Raw genomic sequence first — 25,110 nt, 5'->3', positions numbered from 1 at the left:
CTGAAGAATAGTAAACAGGATGAAAAGTGATACCAAACACTGGGATCAGAGAGGTGGGGTTGGCAAAGGCAGGGAATTTTATCATGCAGTATTTTACAGGCTCTAGTTAAGGGCATAGGATTTATTCTATCTAGTAACACATCATGGTGGGTTAGACACAGAAGAATGACATGGTATGGATTTCTTATGTCAAGATCTCTTGGGTGGCTTTGGGGTAATAAACAGATGGGGGAGCAAGCTTAAAAGCAAGGAAGTTAGAATACAAACAACAGTAAGTGTTGGTGAGGATGTGGGGGAAAAAGCCACACTCATACATTGCTGGTGGGACTGCAAAATGGTGCAGTCAATATGGAGAGCAGTGTGGAGATTCTTTGGAAAACTGGGAATGAAATCACCTTTTGACCCAGCTATCCCACTCCTCCGTCTATACCCAAAGGACTTACAAACAGCATGCTACAAGGATACAGCCACATCAATGTTTATTGCAGCATAATTCACAATAGCTAAACTGTAGAACACTCTAGATACCCTTCAGTAGATGAATGGATAAAGAAAATGTGGTATATGTACACAATGGAATATTATTCAGCAATAAAAGAGAATAAAATCATGGCATTTGCAGGTAAATGGATGCAAAGTGTAGTTAGCCAATCCCCAAAACCAAATACCTAATGTTTTCTCTTCTAAAAGGAGGCTGATTTGTAGTAGGGTTGGGTGGGGGACTATGGAAAGATTAGACAAACTCTAGATAGGGCAAAGGGGAAGGAGGGGAAGGGAGGGGGCAAGAGGGTCAAAAAGAAGGGGAAGTGAGATGGACATCATTACCCGAAGTACATGCATGAAGACAAGAATGGTCTGAATATACTTTGTATACAACCAGGGATATAAAAAATTGTGCTCTATATATGTAATATGAATTTTAATGTATTCTGCTGCCATATATAACAAATTATAATTTAAAAAAAATTTAAGAGAAGCAGGGAAGTTAGATGGGAAGGTGTTGCAGAAGTCCATGGGAAGGATTATGATCAATTGGATAAAGGTGGAAATCTTTGGAATAAATGTGTATTTCAAGTATTAATTTACTACTGAGTTAGAGAGCAAGGATGACCAAAAGGATGCAAGGATGACTCTCAAGTTTTGGCGCCAGGGACTAGATGGAACCATTGGCTTATATAAGGAAGATTGAAGAAAGAACAAGTTCTACAGGTGGAAAAATAAATCAAAGTTCTAGTTTTTGATACATTAATTTATGATTTTTATTTGACTTCAAAGTGAAAATATTGAATAGGTACTTGAGCATTTCAGGCTGATTTCCAAAGGAGAGATCAGATTAGAAACAATATTTAAAGATTTTTTTCCCCATTATACAGATGATTTTTAATGTCATGCAACTGTATAAGTTTCCTTTGGGGAAAAGTATAACAGGGGGACTGAACCACATGGATTCCCAAAATCTAATGGTCAGAAATATGAGATGGGAGTTATGAAAGAACCAGCCAGAGTTTAAAAGAAAAGCCCTGATTTAAAGATTCCAGCAAGTCAAGAAATGGACTCTTTGGGGCCCATGTATAATTTTTAGAGCAATTTAATCAAGAATATTCAGTACTAACTCTAAATCTATTCTTCATTTTTTTTTTAACAGATAGTTCTGCCCCCGAGACAACAAGTATGAATACCACAGACAACGGTGTGGGTGTCAACTGTCTGTGTGCGATATGTGGGGACAGAGCAACAGGAAAACACTATGGGGCATCGAGCTGTGACGGGTGCAAGGGCTTCTTTCGACGCAGCATACGCAAGAGTCATGTTTATTCCTGCAGGTACTTCACATGCTCCATTAAGGAAAATGATCTTTTGAGATGTTTGAAATAGCACGTAAAAAGTAAGGGAAGAGCCAAGTGCAGTGGTGCACTCCTGTAATCCCACTGGCTCTGGAGGCTGAGGCAGGAGGATTGTGAGTTCAAAGCCAGCCTCAGCAATTTATCAAGGCCCTAAGTAACTCAGGGAGACCCTATCTCCAAATAAAAAAATAAGAAGATCTGGGGGTAGAGTTCAGTGGTAAAGTTTCCCTGGGTTGAATCCCTAGTACCTCCCACCCTGAAAAAATAAAAGCAAAAAGAAAAAAAAATATTTAGAGCTTCCTTATATCTGTACCTCTAGGTAGAAAAATTCTACCTGGCAATGAAAGAGTGTATGGGGGGTATGTGTACAGGTGGTTCTTCTTTTATGAAACAGATTAGACTTAAAAAGATATAAATAAATAAATAATCCACCTACCACCCATTTTAGACCAAAATAGCTGAATCTTCCAATGGCTACCTCCCACTTTGTCTTTCTACCTAGACTCCCTGAGGTACCTACCATCTGGAATTTGATGTTGATCTTTTCCGTGTGTCTCTTTATTGTTTTATCATGCTTGTATACCACTATACATTTTAAAAATCTGTACTTAAATGGTTTCTCAGTGTGTTTATTTCTCCCTATGTTGATTTTCTTTTTAGTGTTGCACTACATCTTGGAGCTTTTAAAACAAAAATTTTAAAAGTACAGATGATTTTGGACATGTTTGGTGTCCGTGAATAAAATTTAATTTTCAGTTCTAAAATTTAAACTTGTTTCTCATGCTACCTTTTTTTGTGACATTGAATTTAAATATATTGTCTAAAGCTTACTTACTTACATTTTATGTGACACACAGTTTTTTTTTTAAATGTTTTCTTGTCAATATCACAACACAGGTTAGGTTTAATTATTGCATCCTTATTGATATGACATTGCTTTCTTTATGCATGTGGGGGAGTACTGGGGATGGAACGCAGGGGCTCCTGACCATTGAGCCACATCCCCATCTCTATTTTGTGTTTTCTTTAGAGACAGGGTCTCACTAAGTTGCTTAATACCTCTCTTGTGCTGAGGCTGACTGTCTCAGCCTCTGAGCAATTGGGATTATAATCATGTGCCACTGAGCCTGGCAATATGACAGTTCTTGAAAGCATATTATATCTAAGTTGAATATGGGCTACTGACCAAAATCAATAACAGAAGAAAATCTGTATTTGCTTTGTCAATGAAAAGGATGTTAGCATTTTTACATTGTTTTAAGAAAATGGTCATTTAAGAAGAAGTTAGCCTTCTTCCAAGATGTCATTTCATTTTCCAGGCTGTAATAAAAGTTAATATGAATAGCCAAATCCTGAAATATCTTTCTAGGATTCCCTACAAATTTTTTTTCATGAAAGTTTGATCTAGGCTAACAGCTAAAAGATATATCAGTTATTCACTTTTAAAGCTTGGTAAATAAACAAAAATATGTATTGACATGGGTTTTGCTTATGTAGACATAAAAATTCTGGAAGTAAAACGTAAATAAATTTCCTCCATTGTAAACATTTTCCGTAGGATTACCTTAATTATTGAGCACTCCTGAGTAATTAACATCTAAAATAAAAGCAAAACAACACATAGACTTTTTTTTTGGAATTAGGTGGTCTGTTAAAAGTGTAATGTACATATATGAAAAAATGTCAATTCAGACACCTAAATCCAAGAACAGATTTTAAGAAGCCGAGAGGACCAAGACAAGAGCTTTGGGATTTTCACGGGGTCTGTATGGAGATAGTAGGAAAGAACTGCTCCTGAAGCGGCTTTTAGAAGTTTAGAAACTATCCTAGTCACAAGTACAGTTTAACTTCTTGCTCCTAAGCATAATGCATGCTGCTGCCAACATAGCCCCATTTACATGTTTTGGTATTAAGCAAATACTATGATTTTCCACGTAGAAAATAGTTATGTTGGTGCTTCTATATTAGGAGCATAAAGTGTTTTTAACCTGAGATTGATGCAGTTCCTGAGATTCAGAAATTCCACCTCCAGGCTCTCTGACTGTTCCATCACACAGAAAGCCAGACTGTCATTCCTAAAGCACTTCAAACTCCTATTTCAATACTTCTCACATGATGCTTTTGATAATGGCTACTTATAAATTTCTGTGTGTTCTATTGGATTATAATTTTCTTGAATGGAAGAGAAAGGTAGTATTCCTCTGTTTAATCTCTATACCACGTTTCCATATACCATAGGTACTTAATAATAGGTTTATTCAATTTTTCTACTAATTTAGTGTTGATTGGCTATGTTTTCCTTCTTGTGATTTTTAGCCATCAGATCCTCTCTCCTTAGTCTTCTCAACTCTCATTTAAAATGAACAAGGTTTTTCCTCACTCTGAATACACATCTCTCCTTTAGCTCATTTGAAGTAGTCTTTAACATCTCATTCTATTTTAAGTGGTCACCCATGTATTTTAAAGAAAAAATTTATATGTAATAAAATGCATTACTTTATTCTCATCATTTACTAATCAACTTTAAAAGATCAGTATATATCAGTGCCTATGGATAAGAGTTTTGAAGAAATGTTATTGTTTATTATATGATTAACATGTGCCCCAAACTCTGAAGTACATTCACACAACATTCTTTCAAGGCAAGACCTTTGCCCCATTTTACAAATGTAGATTGATATCATTTAATATCCTCAAGTTCTACCAACAGTGAATGGCAAACTAGTTTTAGAACAGACTATATATATTTTTAAGTACATAATACAGTTTTTTTTAGCATATTCAGATTTGTGTGACCATCAAAACAATCAATTTAGAACATTTTCATACCCTATGAAGAACCTTTAGAAATAACTTCCCAATTGCCCCAGCTCCTTTTTCAACAATATGAGGTAATTACTAATCTTACTTAAAAGATTAATAATCCTCTTCTGAACTTTTCTCTTTTCCTTTCTTTTGGTACCAGGGGTGGAACCCAGGGGTGCTTGAGCACTGAACTACATTACCCAGGCCTTGTTCTTTTTTTATTTAGAGATAGGGTGTCACTAAGTTGCTTAGGGCCTTGCTAGGTTGCTGAGGCTGGTCTTGAACTTGTGATCCTCCTGCCTCAGTCTCCCAAGTCTCTGGCATTACAGTTGTGTGCTGCCACGCCCAGGTACACCATTTCATGTATATGAAATCATAAAATATGTGTCCTCTTGAATCTGACTTGCTTTATTTAAATTAGAAATGTTGTAATAAGTATCAGAACTTATTTCTATTTATTGACAAATGGTAAGATTCAATTGTATGGATATACCACGTTTTATTCATCTGCATATCTCTCCGCTTTTGGCTCTTATGAATAATTCTGACACAGACAGAAATTTTGTTACGTCCCTAGTGTGGAATCACTGTCTCAGATGTCAGCTCTATGTTTAATTTGTGAGAAAATGCCAAGCTTTCTTTCTTTCTAAGCAGCAGCAGCAGCATTTAATATTGTAAGTAGGAATATGTGACGATTCTAAGTTTTCCCAAATCCCCACCAACACCGGACTGCCTGTTTTTTGTTTTTTGTTTTTTTTCCTAATGTGTGTGAAGTGATACATCCTTATGCAGAAATTACATTCTCAGTGATGTTGTCAATTGTCTTTTGATTTGCAACTTGACTCTCCAGCTGATGGGAATTAAACCCAGAGCCTCATGTCCTTCCAGTGAGCTGCATACCCAGCTGTGTAATTTGGCATTTAGTATAGATTTCAGTTGGAAGTGAGGTCATTGAAAATTAGTTGAAGAATGTTTAAAAGGAGAAAAAGTACAAAAGTGTAGGCGAATGGAGTTCTGATACATTCTGTCTCACATTGAAGCCACTTAGCAGTAAGCAACTAGAATTTACATCAGAAGATGTCTAAAACTAGATTGAACTTTCATGACTCATGATAGAAATGATTATGTACACTGGGTAAATCTTAGTCACTCAGTTTTATTTTATTATAAAGACTGTGTGAGAGGTGAGGCTTATATTTCCATGTACATGCTGATCATGAGCCTGGAAACAGTTAATTGTCTTATACCTTCTTTCTGTTGAGCAACATTAGATTATACTTATTTAAAATCTATTTGTTTGTATATTTTATTTTTTGACAAATGATAGTTTGCTGTAAGCTAACATCTATGTTTGATGTTATAGGTTCAGTCGCCAATGTGTTGTTGACAAGGACAAAAGGAATCAATGTAGATACTGTCGATTAAGAAAGTGTTTTCGAGCAGGAATGAAAAAAGAAGGTAAAAAATAGTGATGATGATGATAGTTAACATTATTGATGAAAAGTGGAAGGCACAAATATTCTCATTGATTACAATAACCTTTTTACTTTATTCTGATTTTCCTCAATATAGTAGTGAAGAATCTGTGAAAGAGTTCTTTGAGTTAAAGTATTTAGCCCACGATACCCAGCTTGTAAGTGGTGGAGCCAGTCTTTATCTTGTGATTGATTATCTGACTACTGACATAATTCTCCCCAACACTATGCTACGTGGCCAACAAAATTATTGTCCAAACAGCATTCAAATATCCAGTTCAAAAGATAAATTGCAAAATCTATGAATAGATTGAATTTATAAATATATTTTAAACACATTTTTATCCTTAATAATAATCAAATATCTTTATTCATTTCATGAACATTAATGGAACATCTACTTTTTCATATGTTCATCCATCTAACAAATAGCTATTGAACACTATTTCCCAATCACTGTTCTAGGTGTTGAGGTTTTGGCACTAAACAAAATAGACAAAATGATCCTCCCTTTTAGAGAGTTTATATTCTGTCAAGGGACAGAGACAATAGATTGATAAGGTATTTACTATTATATGGTATATATTAAGTTCATTTTGAACATATTAAACAATCTGATTATATTCTGGTACATTCTGAACATGGGTAGTTTAGACACAAATGTGATGAGCACATTCTAAACACTGGCAGGCATAAAAGCTACAAGGGTTTATTCCTTTTAGTTTTGCTACATGCCTGTCTCTATAATAAGCCATTGTTCACAGTATATAATGTGCTGAAAAATAAAATTGAATGAAATCAGTATACTAAAGAAGTTAAAATACATCAAATTTATTTTGAACATAGCTAGTTTTTCCTTTATCTCTCAGTATTTTAAAACTGTAAAAAAAAAAAATCCATTAGCATTTCTCAAGTTGCTAATCTTAAAAGAAGACCAAAAAAAAAAAGTTTATAACATTAAAGCAAAAACAATTTTTCATTTTAAAAATGACATTGTTATGTCCTAAGAGCTCTATTGGGTAGTTTATGGGATTAATTACATACTTTGTCAATTGCCTCCCTCCATTCCTGCTTGATCCCCAAACTTTACCTCTACTAAATTGTAAACAAATAACAGTTTTATATTTCCTTTATGAATAATTTTACAATTTATGAAATTAACTTATTTTTTTTAAATATTGGATTATCAGCCAGGTATGGTGGTGCAGGCCTAGAATCTCAGTGACTCAGGAGGCTGAGCCCAGAGGATTGCAAGCTCAAAGTCAGCCTCAGCAACTTAGCAAGTCCCTAAGCAACTTCGTGAGACCTTGTCTCACAATAAAAAATAAGAAAGACTGGGAGGGGCATAGGGATAGGAAAGATGGTGGAATGCAATGGTTATCATTACCCTAAGTACATGTATGAAGACACAAAGGATGTGACTCTACTTTGTGTACAACCAGAAGTATGAAAAATTGTGCTCTATATGTGTAATATGAATTGTAATGCATTCTGTTGTCATATATAACAAATTAAAATTAAACATAAAAAAGAGACTGAGGATGGAGCTCATGGGTTAAACATGATCATGTAAATGAAATTTAAAAAAAACATAACAAACATCTTAATTTTTTTATTTCTACAAAATCATTTCCGAATGAGTCAGTTCAGGTTGAAAATCAATAACTCTCTGGTAAGGAAAAAATAAAACAACACAAAAACTCCAGTAAGCTATCAGTAAATGTGATATTAAAATAAAATATTAATAAATCACTCCAACTTAAAGACTACTTACTCTCTCATAAAGTGAAAAAGTCCAGTATTTTTTCTTTTAACTTAATGGACTTCATAATTAATAGTAAGTTTAGAGTCTCTGTTACAAGACTTTGGTGTATTTCTATAATAAAATAATAATTGCCAAAATTTTTATAGTTTAACAGTCTATCTTTCCAACAGAACAGACTAGAGCATTAACCTAAACAGTTTGGTACACTAAGCTGTTGTGTTTTTCTCTTTGATAATTATTTTTCATTGATAAATGAAAAATAATTTTGCCTTCCAACTTTTAAAATTTATCTTGACATTTGACTTGTTTTGTTGTTTATATGAGTATTTATACAAATATATAAGCTAATTCTCCCCTTCTGGCTCTTCTTTATATTTAAAAATGTAATTTCAGCAAGGAATTTGGAGAAATACATTTTTATTCCTTTCCCTTCTGAAAAAAGGATGCAATTCTACCTCTTCTGTAGAGACTTTTTTTTTTTCCCCAAAAAGCTGTCACTCAAACTTTAGTCTTTTCAGGAGATTCCACAGACTCATACAGCTTTTTTGTCTTATTTTATTTTTTTAATTAACACCTGTAAATTATCTCAATGACAGTATTTCATAAGGGATCATAATATTGCAACCTTAAAATCATCTAAACTAAAATAAATTTACTTTCTATTCTGGTAGTGCTTAGGAAAAAGAAAATAGAATTTCAAAATTGATGACTCATATCTTCTGGGAGCAAAAAATACACTCTTATCTTTGACCTGGTCAATCTCATAGGTGACATTCTTCCTCTAGTTAGTGTATAGTTTCTATCAAAAACTTAACCTGACAAAACAGGTTAACCAACACTTTATAGCATGCTTGCCATCATGAAGTCCCAAACAGTATTTTATGAGCTCTAGTGACAAAGACAAGCCCCTGGCTACTCCAACTTTTGAAAATGGTACAGAATGAAAAGTTCAACTTTCTATCACCATGGTCTTTTAGAAAGACTATTTCTTGCTTTTTTTTTCTTTTGTATTTTTTTTATTTCAAACTGTATATCATGAAACATCTTAAAGAGATTTAACCAGTAATATTCTGCATTTTCTGTCTTAGCTGTGCAAAATGAACGTGATAGAATAAGCACCAGAAGAAGCACATTCGATGGCAGCAATATCCCCTCCATAAACACACTGTCACAAGCTGAAATTCGGTCTCGCCAGGTACGCACTGCATCCCAGTATCTAGCTTTGTGTAATAGAATGAAATGTCTATTTGCACATTAGCATTGTGCTAAAATAATCCAAGTTCATCTGAATGTGCTTATGTCTAAAGTAAATCACACCTACACAAGTCTAAGGCTTTTACTTTGTAAGCATTCGGGGGACTGCTGATTTGATTTTGACCTTTTTTTTTTTTTTTTTTTTTGGAACAAGACCCTATTATAAAAAGAACAAGCAAATAAATTTCAGTTTAAGATTGTTCGAGGGAAGAAAAGAGTTTGTTTATAAGGTTGATTAATAGTTTCTAATGGCCAAGTGCAGTGGCACATGCCTGTAATCCCAGTGGCACTGGAGGAAGAGGCAGGAGGATAGCAAGTTGAAAGCTAACCTCAGCAAGTTATCTAGGCCCCATGCAACTTAGCAAGGCCCTGTCTCAAAATAAATCATGAAAAGGGCTGGGGATGTTGTTCAGTGGTTAAGTGCCCCTGGGTTCAATCTCTGGTACCTAAAAAAAGTTATTACTGCATACCACAATGTTGAGGGGGAAGAAGTATTTTTTACTATTGGTTGATTCTGTAAAATCAGTTGCTATAACTTTTGGGAAGCACAGTGAAGACTTGTCATTAGGGCTTCTTTCTCTGAAGATGATTTCTCAACTTAGGAAGTCACCTTGACGTCTGCTATGGAAACAGGTATTTAAATGCAGACCCAGAATTCAGAAAGCACAGAGGGAACACAACTTTATTATTTTAAGTTTCTATAATATCAGGTTTAAAATTTTTAAAATAATTAGTTACATGCATAAAAATAAACCTCTTAAAGATCCAGTGAGGAAATCCTTTAAAGAAAGTTTGTTTTAGCATTGCCCCTACTAGAAACATTAATAATATTTTTCTATTATAAAGTAAAAATAATATTTTTCTATTATAAAGCAAATTATGAAATAGGTAAGTAATCAGTTCTCATAAAGAGTCAATGAGGCTACTTTCGTTTTTGATAACACAAAGGTAATATGATGAGGTTGACATTCCCATTATCATCATTATTACTTGAAGATTACTTGATGGTCCAATAAAGCATTTACAGAATGGCTTAAGGGGGTGCTGTGAGGAAGTGCCAGGTACATGAAGACACACACAGATTCATGTTCAAAAACAAAGTTCACAAAAACTTTTAGATAGTATTTTAAATCACTTTTTAACACCACGTATTTGTATTTGTGTTATTCCTATTATTTGCAGTTTTAAAAATGTACCATTATATGTTAAGCTCTGCAACATAGTTGAATCAGATTTTGGTTTCCTTAGTTTTATTTTGATGGGCTTTTGTTTAATGCAGCATCACAAGTATTTCTGGTTTCTTGTCTAAATCTTTTCTTCCCAATTTGGTAAACTTTATCCACCTAATAAATGTATTCTGAGTAAAGATCAACAAATTGAAGATGGACTTCCTTAATGGAATTTTAATTTTAGTTAAAAATAAAATCACAAAGCATATTTCATGTGGACATTACCTATCTCTTTATGCAGCCTATTGAAGTGTGAAACTCCCCCAAAATTGTGATCACTTAGTTGAAACATTTGGCTTTTAAAATAAGATACTGCTGTCAGAGTGTGGTGACATCTATTGACTGCTTTCAGTTTTACTTGAAAACGGATATGGATATGTATTTTATTTCTAAATTAAAGAATGTTTAATACATTTCAAGATCCTGTGACAATGATATTGCCTGCTTCAGTGGTGTTTACTTCACACAGTGATGGGGAAACAGGGAAATAGTGCTATGTATTATTTTAAATGATAAGTGAATATAATGTTCTTCTTAATGCCAGATCTCAGCCTCAAGCCCTGGGGTCAGCACTGACATAAATGTTAAGAAAATTGCAAGTATTGGTGATGTCTGCGAATCTATGAAACAGCAGCTTTTAGTCTTGGTGGAATGGGCTAAATATATTCCTGCCTTCTGTGAGTTACCACTGGATGACCAGGTATAAATTGAAGAAATTGCGACTGTTTTAAAACAGATTTTGAAAATTCCTTAGTTTTGTGCCCCTTGAATCCCATTTGTAACACATTTACTATATTAGGCAATGGAGAAATTACCTTGTGAGAAAAGGATTGGTCTTCTTATCTTTTCCCCTTCTTGTTCTATACAGAGGCATTACTGTTTGACTTCTGTTTTAGAGGTCTTGCAGACTTATTGATTGGATAAGAGTTGATCAAAACACGGTTCTAACCTCTTGGAGTTTCAAGAGCTTATGTAAGGGAGAAAGACCAGCAAATAACTATCATTTTTGAGTCAAGGTATTAGAAGAGCAAATGTCCAGGGGTAAAAGGCAAATTGTGGTATCTTGGGTTTCCCCAAGATCCCACATAAAATCCCTCAGAAATACCTGGCCAGTCCTAAACAGAAACCCAACAGGATATGTTGATATCTTTGTGATGCTTTATACAATGAAAGTGTAAGTTTTGTCCTTTGTGCTGCTAATTTTCTTCTAGCATTTATTATATAAAAATTACAGTTATGGAAAAAAGTCTACAGATTCATGATCTGAAGTCTAGAGAAATAATAAAAATTAGACACAGTCATCTTTTCCTGATACATGCACTGTTATATTTTTGTATATGTTGAGATATTTTAATAAATTAAGAGCTTGGATTTCCTAATAAGTCTATGAAGTTTAGTTTGTTTCAGATTCATTTTGAATTCTTTGTACTAAGTAGGATGTATTTTTTCAATAGATGAAAATCATTTAAAAGTTTCCTTTCTTATCACATTGAGAAAAACAATCATGTTAAGTGTTATACCCAGTTATATTTATACACCTTTTGACCAATGTTCTTTATCTTGGATACATAAAAACAAAGAAATAATAAAGGGGAGGGGAATGATTGTGTAAAAACAATGCAAAATATTTACACAGAGAACAAAAATTATCCTAGGAAGTGAGATGTTATATTTCTAAAAGAACATTTCACCTGGTTACAAAGAAAAAAAAATACTGTGAAATCTGAAATAATTCTTAAAATGTTCTGTAACTGCTTTCCTGGAATGAGTCACTGTTATTGACATGTCATAAAGATAGCTTGACTGAGAAAGTTATTCCAGAATGAATAATACTAAATTGCTAAAACCTACTAGTCTCACCCCAAGCAATATAAGTAAGGTTACGTTATTTATCAGCTTTATACTTTTATTACCATTCTTGTTTAAAAGTTGCTGACTTTTGTATGAAGACAATGATTCAAATACTGGGAAATTGAAATCCAGTAACCAGTCAAAAATGGGTTTTGTTTGCTAACTGACACTTAATATTAACAGTATAAAATTAATAGCCATGGTTTAGTGAATGTGTATTGTGGTGTGGTTAAGGTTCTGTGGATTTAGCTTTAAGATACATTATCAATCACATTATTTCATTTAATTCTCTAGGGAGTTCTGTGGTATAAGGTGTTATCTCCACAGTTTCTGAAACTAAACCCTAGATTTGTTAAGCTCATTCCTTAAATTTATCCAGTGAATATTTATTAAGAGACTCTTGTGCAGTTTTAGGAGCTATGGGTAATATGCCAAGAAAATACAGATTGCCTTACTAGTCTCATAAAGTTTGTTTTTTATTTGGGAGAGACAGACAATAAAAAATAAACAAATTATGAGTAAGTTAATTCTAGGTGGGGAAAGTTCTATAAAATGCTATAAAATGACATAGAATGAGTTGTTAGAAAATGACTGGGGATGAAAAGAGATACTTTATAGTGAGGATCCGAGAAGATATTTCCTGAGAGCTGGTTCACAAGGGGTCAGGCACATTGAGATCCAAGCAGAAAGAATACTGGGTCCTGGAACAGCATGCAAAAGGGTTGTGAGTCAGGCAGGAACAATGTGAACAAGGAGTGTTTCAAGATAAAGTCAGAAATATGGAGATCAGAGGCAGAACATGGAATCTCCCCTATTTCTTCCATCATCTAGGAAGCCAGGATTGGAGAGTTTGGATTGTATCCTAAGAACAATAAGAAACCATTCAAGAGTTTTCAGCGGAGGGATGATATTAAGAGGTTACTATTCTAAAAGTATCACTTTGAAGGATGATGTAGAAGGATGTATAATGGAGAACCCAGAAGGAAAGCAAAAATACCTACTGAATGTGGATGGTCCAGGCCACAAATGACAAGAGCCTGGACTCCTGAAAGCAGTGGATGTACTTGGTTTATATTTTGAGAAGCAGCACTAAGATTTTCTGTATAGTTAAGAGTCCTTTTTGGATGTAAACAAACATTTTGCACGAAATTGATTAAAACATCAGAGAACCTGACGTTGGTAGGCATTGCATTTGAAATGCTTCCTATTCTTCCTTGTGGTGGTGCCCACACCTGCAGCTGAGTATAGGAATGAAGCTCATTGTAGAACTTAATGCACAGAATCAGAAGCTCAACCTGGAAGTTGGCAGTACCCAGATCTCTATCTTTTCTTTACTACAAGTCCTCGCTTTGCTTTTGTTTAGTTTATTACGTGCAGAAGATTATGTTTTACATAAATTTATACCTTAGTCACCATGAGCAAACTCTGAGATGCTTTATCTCCACCTCCACTTTACAGATGAAATCAAATGAGTTCCAAACATACAGGTGGACCTCACCAAGGTTAAAGGGTCCTGAGTGGTCAAGCTGAGATCTGAGCTCTAGCCTGATTCTGTTTCCCTCCAAAACAGTGAACTGATCTGATTTTTTTCTCATGCCATTGTGTCACTTGTTAAGTCCTTTTAGAAATTTCAGAAATACATTCTATTGACATACTAGGGTAGAAAACTAGAAGGATTACTGATATCAAGTGCCTGTGAATATTATATTTTATTAGAACAAAATGAAAAAAAGCCCCATGCTTAAAGAACGGTTGAAACTTAATCAGACTCATATTATGCCATCTTTTAATCATTATATTTTATAATTAATTGTTAAACTTGGAATTTTTCATTAAGGTGGCCCTGTTGAGAGCTCATGCAGGGGAGCACTTACTGCTTGGAGCTACGAAAAGATCCATGATGTATAAAGATATTTTGCTTTTGGGTAAGTGTATATATACATATTTTTTTAATTTAAGAAGAAATCATGCACATTTCATCCTTCAGGTAATATGCAGGATCTATTCTATATGTCCCAAGAATTCACAGACACTGTCAATGGTACTCTTGCTTCACAGGTTGGATTTAATTGATTTTGTCCTCACTCAGCTTTATACTTTCTTGCCTTGATTGTGTGTAAGTTCAGAGAACAGTGAAATGATCAGGGACCATTAACATTTAAAAATGAAATGGAGATGTTGTTCAATAAATATAATATTGAGGTGTGTTAAGTCTCAGCAGAGCAAAGAATTAGTGATTTAAATGACTACCTGCGAAGTTCCAGTGTATTTTCACACTCTTTCATTGTTTGCTTAGTAACTGTTTTATACTCTAATGTGATTAACCACTAGGATCTCATTGCCCCTAATATACTATAAAATAATCAGGGAAAAAGGTTTGATGGAATGTTTGAAGAATTCTTATAAAAGTGATATAAAAAGCAAAATAGGATGGCAGGCGAAGATGGAGAAAGACTCAGATGGAAATATTTGTTTTCATTAATTGTTCCAATACTCCACCTTTACTTAACTCATAAAATAGATTTTTTTATGATAGCATCATGTTTATACATAGTACCTGGGTTCCTTTTGACATAAATATATACATACAAGGAATTTTATTTCAATACCCATTCCTCCTTCCTTTCCTCTTCCCTTTTGCTTTTCTATCTTCTTATCTTCTTTTCAGTTCTTTCTTTATTTATTTTTGATTGGTATGTTCTCCATATATATAAAGGAAATATTCTCTTTGGTGCATTTATATATGTATATAACATGATTCTGTTAGATTTATTTCATAAATTAGATTTTGAGTTTTGAGATCCTTCTAATGTTTGTTAGATTTACCTCTCCATGCTTTGTGCAAAATGAGAATTTGAGTAGTTTGTTTATTTAGTACTGGGATTGAACCCAGGGGCTTAACCACAGGGCTACATTCCCAGCTGTTCTTTTATTTTGAGACAGGGTCTTGCTAAATTCCTGAGGCTGGCCTTCAATTTGCAATCCTTCTGCCTTGGCCTCCTCAGTTGTTGGGCTTTCTGATTTGTGCTCCCTCATCGGGCAAATGAGTTAATTTTTCTGTGATAGATAAATGGAACATAATGTAACAATAGCTAAGGTTTAGTGGGGGCTCATTACATAAATTCTCTACTCTAAGCACTTTACATATACATACCTGCTCTCATTTAATAATTTAAATAAGTACTCTTCTGTTCAGTCCAATTTGCTGATGAGAAAACAGAGGCAGATTATGTTTATCTAAGAGCATAAAGGTAGGAGGGAGCCAGGATTCTAAACCATATCACATGACTGCAGACTATGCCCTGAAATTGTGTTAAACACTTCTGCATTCCTAATAAGCATCTCAAATAGTGTTCTCCCTATAGATCTGAATGCAATATTCCCTAGAAAACAGCGTCTGTTATATAATTCTAAATTATTTTACACTGAATAGTTAACTTTTTGTAAGAAGGGGTTAAGATTCCCACAGAAAAGGGTAATTATGTGAGAGGATGGATATATTAGCTTAATTATAATAATCATTTCCCAATGTATATGGATACCCAAATACAAAATTACAGTATACTTTAAATATATACAATGTTTTTATCTCCCATATCTCAATAAAGCTGGGTGGAAAAACAGAGTGAGGCTGTTAATCTGAAGATTCTTGTTAATCAACTTCCTATTACTATGATCTGAGATAATCAGCTTAAAAGGTTTATTTTGTTTCACACGTTTGTGGAGTTTTCAGTCAATTGGTCCCGTCACTTTGGGCATTTGGTGAGGCAGAGCATACTGGTATAGAGTGTATAGCACAGAAGAGATGCACTGCATGGCACAGAAGAGATGCTCACCATATGGTGGCCAGGAAGGGGCTACAGATTCCCATATCCTCTTCAAGGGCATGACCCCAAGGACCTCACTTCCTCCTACTAGGCCCCACTTTTTAAATGTTCCACCACCTTCCATGAGCTGGCAACCAAGCCTTTGATACATGGGCCTTTGGGGGGGTATTCAAGGTCCAAAATGTAACAGTTGACTTAGACTACAGTGGAAGAATTTGGAATATTATGCTTTTTATAAAAACAGAAAATAATAATTTAGCTTTCTTTCAGAAACCATAATGCACATTCATCATATTATAGCCAGAGAATTTCTAATTTAGAAAGATCTTGAGGTGGTTGGGTGATTCAGTTCTCTGGCCAATTGATGCACTCCTTTAAGTCCAGCTCCTTACAGTGGTCATCTCACCTCTATTTAAAGAAACCCAGAAGAGGAAATGTACCATCCCTGGAGGGAACTGATGAGAATACACATGCTCATTCTGAAAAATCAACTTCCTTTATTCAGACGTCTTAAAACTGTCTCAACAGTTCTTATTCCTTCCTAGGCCTAGGGCACCTAAGGAGTGCTGTTTTTAATCCACTGTAAGCAAGGAAGATTCTTTAGGATTTGTATTATGTTCATTAATGAGTAAGACACTAATAGGTGACTGACAAAGAGGAGAGCTAATCATTATATTTTGATTTTCCCCTGTCAATTATTAGCTTGTATTAGTCTGTACTTTTGTGCTATCACCAGCAAGTGAGGTTGTTAAAATGCATGTGATCCCATTATCATTGTTATTGATCCTTTAAGTACTCCTAAGGTCGAACATCACTAAACACTACTGAGAGATGAAGCCCTAACAACTCCTTCTAAACCTTGGTTTGTAAAACCTTAAATATCTGACAATTTGGGTAAGGAGGTAGTTCCTTTTTCTTTTTCTCCTAGGCAACAACTACGTCATTCACCGAAACAGCTGTGAAGTCGAGATCAGCCGTGTGGCCAATCGGGTTCTCGATGAGCTTGTCCGACCATTTCAAGAAATCCAGATTGATGACAATGAGTATGCTTGCTTGAAGGCAATTGTATTTTTTGACCCAGGTTTGTTTTCAAAATCCCCTTAAAAAATAAAATAATGAAAATTAAACTAATTATTCATATTAGAATAGCTCCTCTCATTCACTAGCTTGATTCAATCTTCAAATTGTGCCTTTTGTTTTTTTATTAGATGCAAAAGGACTAAGTGACCCAGTAAAAATTAAGAACATGCGGTTCCAAGTGCAGATCAGTCTAGAGGACTACATCAACGACAGGCAGTATGACTCCAGGGGCAGGTTTGGGGAGCTGCTCTTGCTCCTGCCCACGCTGCAGAGCATCACGTGGCAAATGATCGAGCAAATACAATTTGTGAAGCTTTTTGGAATGGTTAAAATTGACAACCTGCTTCAGGAAATGCTACTGGGTGGTGAGTACATTTAAGAATTTCTATTATATTGATTCAAATCACACTAAGTAGCTTAGAGCATGTTTGCCCGATTTACTTACTTTTTGTCTACATTTATTTCATCTTTTCAAGTTGCCTTATGTTCCTCCTGATTTTTTATCTTCTTCTGCCATGACATAATAAATTCAATTTGTTACATTTAGAAAGTCTGCAAAAACCCTTTAGAGTGGGGTAAAAATACTGGAAAAGATTCAAATCCCCATTCTTACCAGAATTCACCATCTTTCCTCCATAGTCCCTTTTACTTCAATTTTCAAATATTTCCATATAAGGAAAATAGAAATGTACTACCTATTTATAGGACCTCTTAAGGAGTGTGTGGTGTATGTGTGTGTATCTCCTAATTCCTTTAAATCTTAAAGAATATAGGTATTGTAAAATAGCCTAAACACACACACACACACACACACACACACACACACACACACACACTAAATAGCTTAAAATGAACATTTTTGCTTCTGGGTTATTGACACAAAATTGTAGAAGAAGAAAATGATATTTTAATGCTGCAAATAAAATGTGAGGAATAAGTTAAGAAATTATTTAAAGTTTGATATAGATTAAGTGTCCTTATAAATACACTATTTGTGTTTTAATTTTTCTGGTGCTTAATATCTTTCTGAAATAAAGGTTGATTATTGTATTAGGGTGGTCCCAAATACCATAAACTTGAGGTAAGCGATTCTTGGAATTGTTTTAATAATACGCAGTAAACCTAATGATTCCAGGAAATAGCACATAAGGTCCATTATTAATAAACAACATTATGCTACAACATTCATCTAGCCAATATGCAGTGAAAGCTGACATTGTCTTTACTATGATAGTGGTTCTATCAATTTACATTCGAATTCTCAAAAAGCACTTGGCAAAAACAGCAATATTTAAGCTGTCAAATATTTGTGCCAAGATAAACCTGCCATTCTCCATAAATATGACTAATGCAAGCATCTATCTTTATCTTCTTTAGGTGCTTCCAATGATGGAAATCATCTTCATCATCCAATGCACCCACATTTGTCTCAAGACCCATTAACTGGACAAACTATACTTTTAAGTCCCATGTCAACATTGGTTCATACGGACCAGATCTGTAAGTATCTGAGCTACTTTTCTACCATAACATTCTGAAACTTAATTATTTGAGAAATAGTTGAATTTGGGTAAGTCTCCAATAGTACCCATAAATTGCAAAAAAAAAAAAAAAAAAGCGGGTACAATTTTTTCTCCAGGACTAAATTGTGGGAAATTGTTATATTCAGGTAGTCATTTATTCTCTCTAGATAATTTTTTTTTTTTTTAATAAACAGAAGATGTGAACCTCATGGGTTTTAGGAACAACACAAAAGAACAGACAGGTAGTCCTAGCTCTGCATGATGGTGCAGGACCATAAAAAAGACCGTATAACTTGCAATCACACAAAGGAATCCTAATAATCAGTGGAAAAATTGTGTTGCTTATTAAGATCTTTAAAAATGTCAAAACATTAAGAACTCACTTACCTATAGTTTATAAATGTATAGATAAATTGAATAATCTTTTTTACTCTAAAACATTAGAAATAGTTTTTTATTTCTTTGTGAATTGTGAAGAGTAATTTGCACAGTGCTTTCTGCCTTTTTTTTTTTTTTTTTATAATTTACAATTTGGAAGTGTAAATGTTCTCTGTGTCCTGATGAATTTTACTCCTTTGGAAGTTTGGATCATTTTCCAACATTTGATCCTTTGTATGTTTAATTTCCTGAAATATCTTTGAGAACTTCTTTGATGCGAAGGTTTTTGCTGATTTGACTTTCTTTGCGACAATGTTGTTCCTTTCATCACATTGATTTTCCTCATCAGTTTTTCTTCCATCACTTCCTGGCTCAGATAGTGGCTGTGTCCCTGTTCCCATGCTCAGCTATGTTGGATTTGAATTTCACTTCCTGCATTTCTTTTCTTTGCTTTCATCTTAACTGGCCAATTCTCTTTCAGTTATCCATTTTTCTTTTTTTTTTTTGTAAAATGTTACATGAATTTATCATGGGGAGGCAAGGAACCAATGGAACTTTAAATTTTGTTGCCAGTGTGTGGACTGAAGAAAAGATGTTCAGTGATCAATCAGACAGATGTGATCAGTAACTGATTACAAAACACATCTGTCATTTATGCAGGCATTTGTAGATGGAAGAGTTAGTAGTAAAGTTTTATATTTATGCAGTTACAGTTAACGTGAGTTACCATGGGAATTGAAATTTGAACAATGTTGTTTTGAGAGTGATGCAATTTAAGCCATGGTAATTGTAATTTTTGTGTAGCAGAGTTGTGCAAAGTGAGAGCTGCTTCTCTTTGGAACTCAAATGACTATGTAAATATTAGAAGTTGTCAGTAGCTAAGTTAACTGGATATTGTTGGAGCTTTAATACAGAGTCCAGTTTTCTAAGCTACTCTGGCGATAAACATTTTTTTGATAAAGATAAACTAAAACTGATTGCTTCTGAATTTATACTAGTGAATTCAAGATTTACCTTGGATTCATTGCCTTTGAGTGCCAAACCAGCTGTCACACTGAAGTGACTTGAGTTATTGTGTTATAATTATTATTTGCAGTTGCATTGCCTAGTGAATTTACAATAGTCGTTAATAACCAGTTGCAATGTGTTTTACCCAAGTGCTCCATATAATGTAATAACAATTTTGGAAGTTCCACTTGATTGCTAGCTAGGGGCAGGGGAGGTTGAGACTACAGAACTGCGTGCTGTTCTTTAGATATAAATAATGATAGAGCTTTGGGCAAATTGAATCCAAAACATTTTTTCTTACTTCATGAGAAATGGAATTGTTTGGAAAAAATACAAATTCTGGAAACAATATGGCATACCTATTGCGTAGGTCCCAATGTACTTGAAAGAGATTGATTTAGGACCATCCTTGCAAAGTATTTAATAAATTAATAAGAGGAAGGAGAGAAGAAGAGAGCTCAATGCCAGAAAGTCTATGCAATCATTTCTCTCACAAATCACCTATTCATAATCTGCAGAGTAAAACATAGTAACAACACATCAAGCATCAATTGGCAAGGCAGTTTGAGAAGTCCATTGGAGTAGAATCTTTTACCTTTTAAATGCTAATGTTTTAGTATTTTTAAAACAAATTTGCTGTTCCTTATATTTTAAGAATCTCATCATCACAATTTTAATTTCCCCTCTTTCAGCATAATATTTATGAGAATCACTTGTAAAGTTAAACTTGACTTTGCTTTTAAAAAAATGATGTATAATTTATGCAAAGCCAAAACTCGTTCAACAATTTAAATTCATGCATTTTTTTTTTTTGGACTTTCAGATAGGGCCACTGCAATTTAAAATCCATTGTAAATATCCAGAAATAATTTGAAAGAAAATTTTGGATATTCTTTTGTCAATCAAACTACATGTAAAAATGTTATTTATAAGTAATTATTAATCTATATTAATAATAATATAAAATTAATGTATTAATGACTGGTAATGAGACTTTTCTTGTTTTATGTAGAGGTTTTAAAAACTGAGGGGAAAAAATAAAACTCTATAAAAGTTATAGTGCCACAGGCTGACCAAACCATTAGTTTTGTTAAACATATGAAATAATAACTGTAATAAAATAATAGTTCAAGGTTTTTTTTTTTAATTCCAGAATAGCTTCTGGATTATTTTATATGGTAAAAATTCCCATAGGAAGAAATACTATTCTAAACAGTGAAGTATTCAAATTATAACTTTTTATATTCAATTCAATTTCTTTTATATTTAATTACTCAGGCTTACTCTTTGCATTGAAGGGGAAGGGACCAGCAAGCTCAATTGTAATAGAATAATTGTGAGGCAACAGAGCCAGTGTGTTTCAGACGCTTCTGATTATAGCTTAGATTTCAGAACACTTATAAAGTATCTTAATTCTAATTTTTTATGCCATCTAATATATCTGAATTAGTAGAATCCAAACCAAATATATTTTAATTTTATGTGCATTTTGATTGCAAATATTATGAAGATTGCTTACTAATATTTGAAAAAACTAACATTCTGTTAATTTTTGTCATTGACTTCTTTCTACTGCATTTGTTAGGAAATTAAATGCTCATGAATGCTTTTAGGAAAGGAATACCAAAAAGTGACTATGAAGATTTTTGTGTGTGTGTGCATGGTCTTTTGCTATTTAATGCTATTTGGGGAGGAAGATGAGATTGCTTTTCCATTAGTATGCTTATACACTGAAAATGCATTATACAAATCAGTACTTTACATATGATCTTTTAAAAAAATATTTCCAAAATATAATAATGCATGTTGGCATTGTGTAGGGCTAATGCGGGTGGAGAGATTGAGTGCTACCATCACAGATAATTCTATGATTCTTTTTCAGCAACTCCTGAAACCCCACTACCTTCACCACCACAAGGCTCTGGACAAGAACAGTACAAAATAGCTTCAAATCAAGCTTCAGTTATTTCACACCAGTCCCTCTCCAAACAAAAGCAATTGTGAGAATGTGTTTACTTCCGAATAGCACTGCACAAATGTGAAAGGCTTTTGGTCTTGAAATATCTCAGGATATAACTTTTGGCAAACTCTTAGCCAAGGCTTCTTCATGGTGCTGTTATAAAATGGTATCCTGTTTTCTTGTTTATATGCTTATTTTGTTTGTCTTTGCTATGGTGTAAAACTTTCATATGCAACCAATGTACATTTGAGTTGGAATTTGTTTATATAGTTTCCAACTGCCCCTGCACTGTGCCTGAACTGGTTAAATCTTATGTACTACTTTCATTTTTTTTCATAATATTAATTTAAATCTGTAAATAATTGCTTTGCTGTGATGTGATGCAGAACTAAGTGTTCTTTTTGGCTAAGAACAGATCAGAAATCCAAGGTTAATATGAAATGAACCAGTTTTTTTTTTATAAATTATAAACTTGCAGATTAGAAAAATAAAGCAGTGACTATAGAGTAGAGGACATTTCTTTGAAGAAGAATCACTACTTATGGGCATTCTGTGGCTAACAAGCATGTCTTTGGTTCACGGTTCTGAAGTTCAGAATATTAGAGAAAGCCATTCTAAGAATAACTGTATACTCTTTGAAATCTATGTTTGAAGATGTAGTTTAAGATATCAGTTAGAATATAAGCTAAACTGTAACAAAGATGCCCCTAAAACAATGTTTAAACCAAGAGAGACATTTATTTCTCTCTCCTCAAACAATCTAGCAATAGTCATCCATTGACTAGAAATTAGCACAAACCTGCACCCAAGGAGGCCAGGGGAATCCTCTTTGTGTGGGAAGCCTGTTCCAGCTAATGCTGGATATCTCTGGGAGAACTGAACTGGGAGATAAATGAGCCATCTACCATACATGTGCCTCATTTAATTCTCATGGTAAGTCTATAAGAGAGGTATTACCATTTCTTTTAAAAATAAAGAAGCCTTTAGCTTGAGGGTTCAAGGAATATAACCAAAGTTCATAAACCCAAAGAATAAAAGATCTACATGCAAACCCAGCTCTAGTTGACTTCAGTGATAATATATACCTTACAGCATGGTATTTAAATACACACAACAGAGTTGGGATTGACCACCAGCGATGAGTGTGAAATTGTTGTAACTGAATGAGAAATCATTTGTGTTCTTTTAATGAGAGCCTTTCCCCTAAAGTGTTGAAGGAAATTCACAAACATATCAGATAGATTTTGGTGACAGCAAAAACAAATTGGAATTGCCGACTTAGCAGATTTTCAAAAATTCAGCAGCTCAGGAATATACTGAATGTTTAATTCTAGACTGAGGAATACAGCCCTGAAAAATTGGTACCAACAGCACAAGTTTATTTTAAAACGGTTAAGAATGGGCTCATGAAGCAGCGACCCCTCTCTCTTCCTGTCTCTCACTACTTGCTTGCTGAAGTAGGGAAAACTGGTTGAGTGATTATCAACTATATATACAAAGAAATAAAAAAAAAAAAGAGTATTCCAAACTGTAAGATATTTAATCAAATGCTTTGTTTTGTTTAGTTCAGGGCACTTCAACATTTTTAAGATTATGATTTCATAGTTATCACTTACCCTACAAAGAAAAAGTTTGTATTAATGTTAACTAACTCATTGGCTCTTAAAGGAAAGTTGAACTCTTTGAATGAAAAAATTGATATGTAAAACCTATCAATGATTTAATAGAACCAATAATAATTCATCAAGAGCTGCTACCCTTGTAAAACTGTAAAATATATCATTGAGTGAGAGAGGGAAAGGAAGAGAAGAGAGAGAGAAAAATCTTTTAACTCTAATTTTTTGAAAATTTAATCGAGTGTATATTTCTTGAATAGGAATTTTTATTTTCTATTTATAAAATACAAATACATTTTTGGTTTTGTTTACTTTTTATTTTATTTTATTATTATTATTGTTTTGTTGTACCAGGTATTGAACCCAGGCAGGGGTGCTTAATCACTGAGCCACATCCCAGCCTTTATTTTTTATTTTGGACAAGGTCTTGCTAAATTGCTTAGGGTCTCCATAAATTGATGAGGCTGGCTTTGAATTCATCCTGCCTCAGCCTCCTGAGGCTCTGAGATTACAGGCCTGACCCACTGAGCCCAGCTTTTTTTTTTTTTTTTTTTCGGTGATATTTAAACATTTTTACTCCAGCCAGTGTGCTATAACAAAATACCATAAACTGGGCAGCTTAAAAACAACAGAAACTTATTTCCCACATTTCTCAACCTTGGGAAGCAAAGATCATGGCACTAATTCATAGAGGGCGCACTTTCTTGCTTGTTCTCACAAGAGGAAGGGAGAGGGAACTTTCTGGGGCCTCGTTTATAGTTTATAAGGGCACTAATAAAATTCATGAAGGTTCACCTTCGGTGCCTACCACTTCCCAGTGTCCTCACCCCTAATACTCACATTGGTATTAGCATTTGCATTTCCGGTTTCCCGGTGGGCACATTCATTCAGACCATAACAAACACCCTTAAGATGTAAAATTAAAATTTGATCGCAGTGAGGCTCTAATTTCTCCACAAACAGAAAACATGTCTGCCTTAGGAATTATTACTAATGATTTTTGTTTTAATAACTACAGTCAGGGAATTTGTAATATATTTTTATATACTGTACTGCCAAAAATGCTGGAAAAAGAGGAACTGATGTTTTCAGCATATTTTAAAAATATAGATGAGGAAATTTATTGCTTTTATATGAAACAGTTTTTTAGGTAATAGAAATGAATAATTTATTGTGAAATAACAATTCATTTTATAAATATAAAATTATTTTTATAAATTTCATTGTTGAAAATCAAAAATAGATTTTTTAAAATGTTAAATTATCATGAAATTAAAGTATTTCTAAACTATGATACTTTGTTTGAACTTTCTAAATAAAAACTGAGAAAAAAATAATTGAAATGGAGTGTTTCAATTAATTATCAGAAGTGATTTTTTAATTTTAGATACTGATAATATCTTTTTTATGGTGATTTAATTTAATTTATATGGAGTCTAACACTAGTTGCTAGAGGTCAAGGAAAAAATTAAAATTAGCATATCTTTAGATAATT

At 33.8% G+C, this 25,110-nt stretch overlaps 1 protein-coding gene across 8 annotated transcripts in view; it reads left to right on the top strand.

The window, feature by feature from the left end:
• Nucleotides 1-24,909, top strand: part of Hnf4g (hepatocyte nuclear factor 4 gamma) — a 132,985-nt gene extending 108,076 nt beyond the window's left edge. For all 8 annotated transcript variants that reach the window (XM_078017003.1, XM_078017002.1, XM_078017001.1 and 5 more), the window contains 9 exons: nucleotides 1,646-1,823; nucleotides 6,013-6,107; nucleotides 8,978-9,084; nucleotides 10,917-11,072; nucleotides 14,061-14,148; nucleotides 16,979-17,131; nucleotides 17,259-17,495; nucleotides 18,508-18,630; nucleotides 21,922-24,909. In XM_078017003.1, coding sequence (XP_077873129.1) covers nucleotides 1,672-1,823; nucleotides 6,013-6,107; nucleotides 8,978-9,084; nucleotides 10,917-11,072; nucleotides 14,061-14,148; nucleotides 16,979-17,131; nucleotides 17,259-17,495; nucleotides 18,508-18,630; nucleotides 21,922-22,043 — 1,233 coding nt within the window. In that variant the 5' untranslated portion in view covers nucleotides 1,646-1,671 and the 3' untranslated portion in view covers nucleotides 22,044-24,909. The remainder of the gene's footprint in view (nucleotides 1-1,645; nucleotides 1,824-6,012; nucleotides 6,108-8,977; nucleotides 9,085-10,916; nucleotides 11,073-14,060; nucleotides 14,149-16,978; nucleotides 17,132-17,258; nucleotides 17,496-18,507; nucleotides 18,631-21,921) is intronic.
• The last annotated feature ends 201 nt before the right edge of the window (nucleotides 24,910-25,110 follow it).

This window comes from Ictidomys tridecemlineatus, chromosome 7 (genome assembly GCF_052094955.1).
Source record: "Ictidomys tridecemlineatus isolate mIctTri1 chromosome 7, mIctTri1.hap1, whole genome shotgun sequence".
Classification (NCBI taxonomy): Eukaryota; Metazoa; Chordata; class Mammalia; order Rodentia; family Sciuridae; genus Ictidomys; species Ictidomys tridecemlineatus.
The sequence above is the reverse complement of the archived record's forward strand: the minus strand, read 5'-3'. Positions and strand labels throughout refer to the sequence as shown.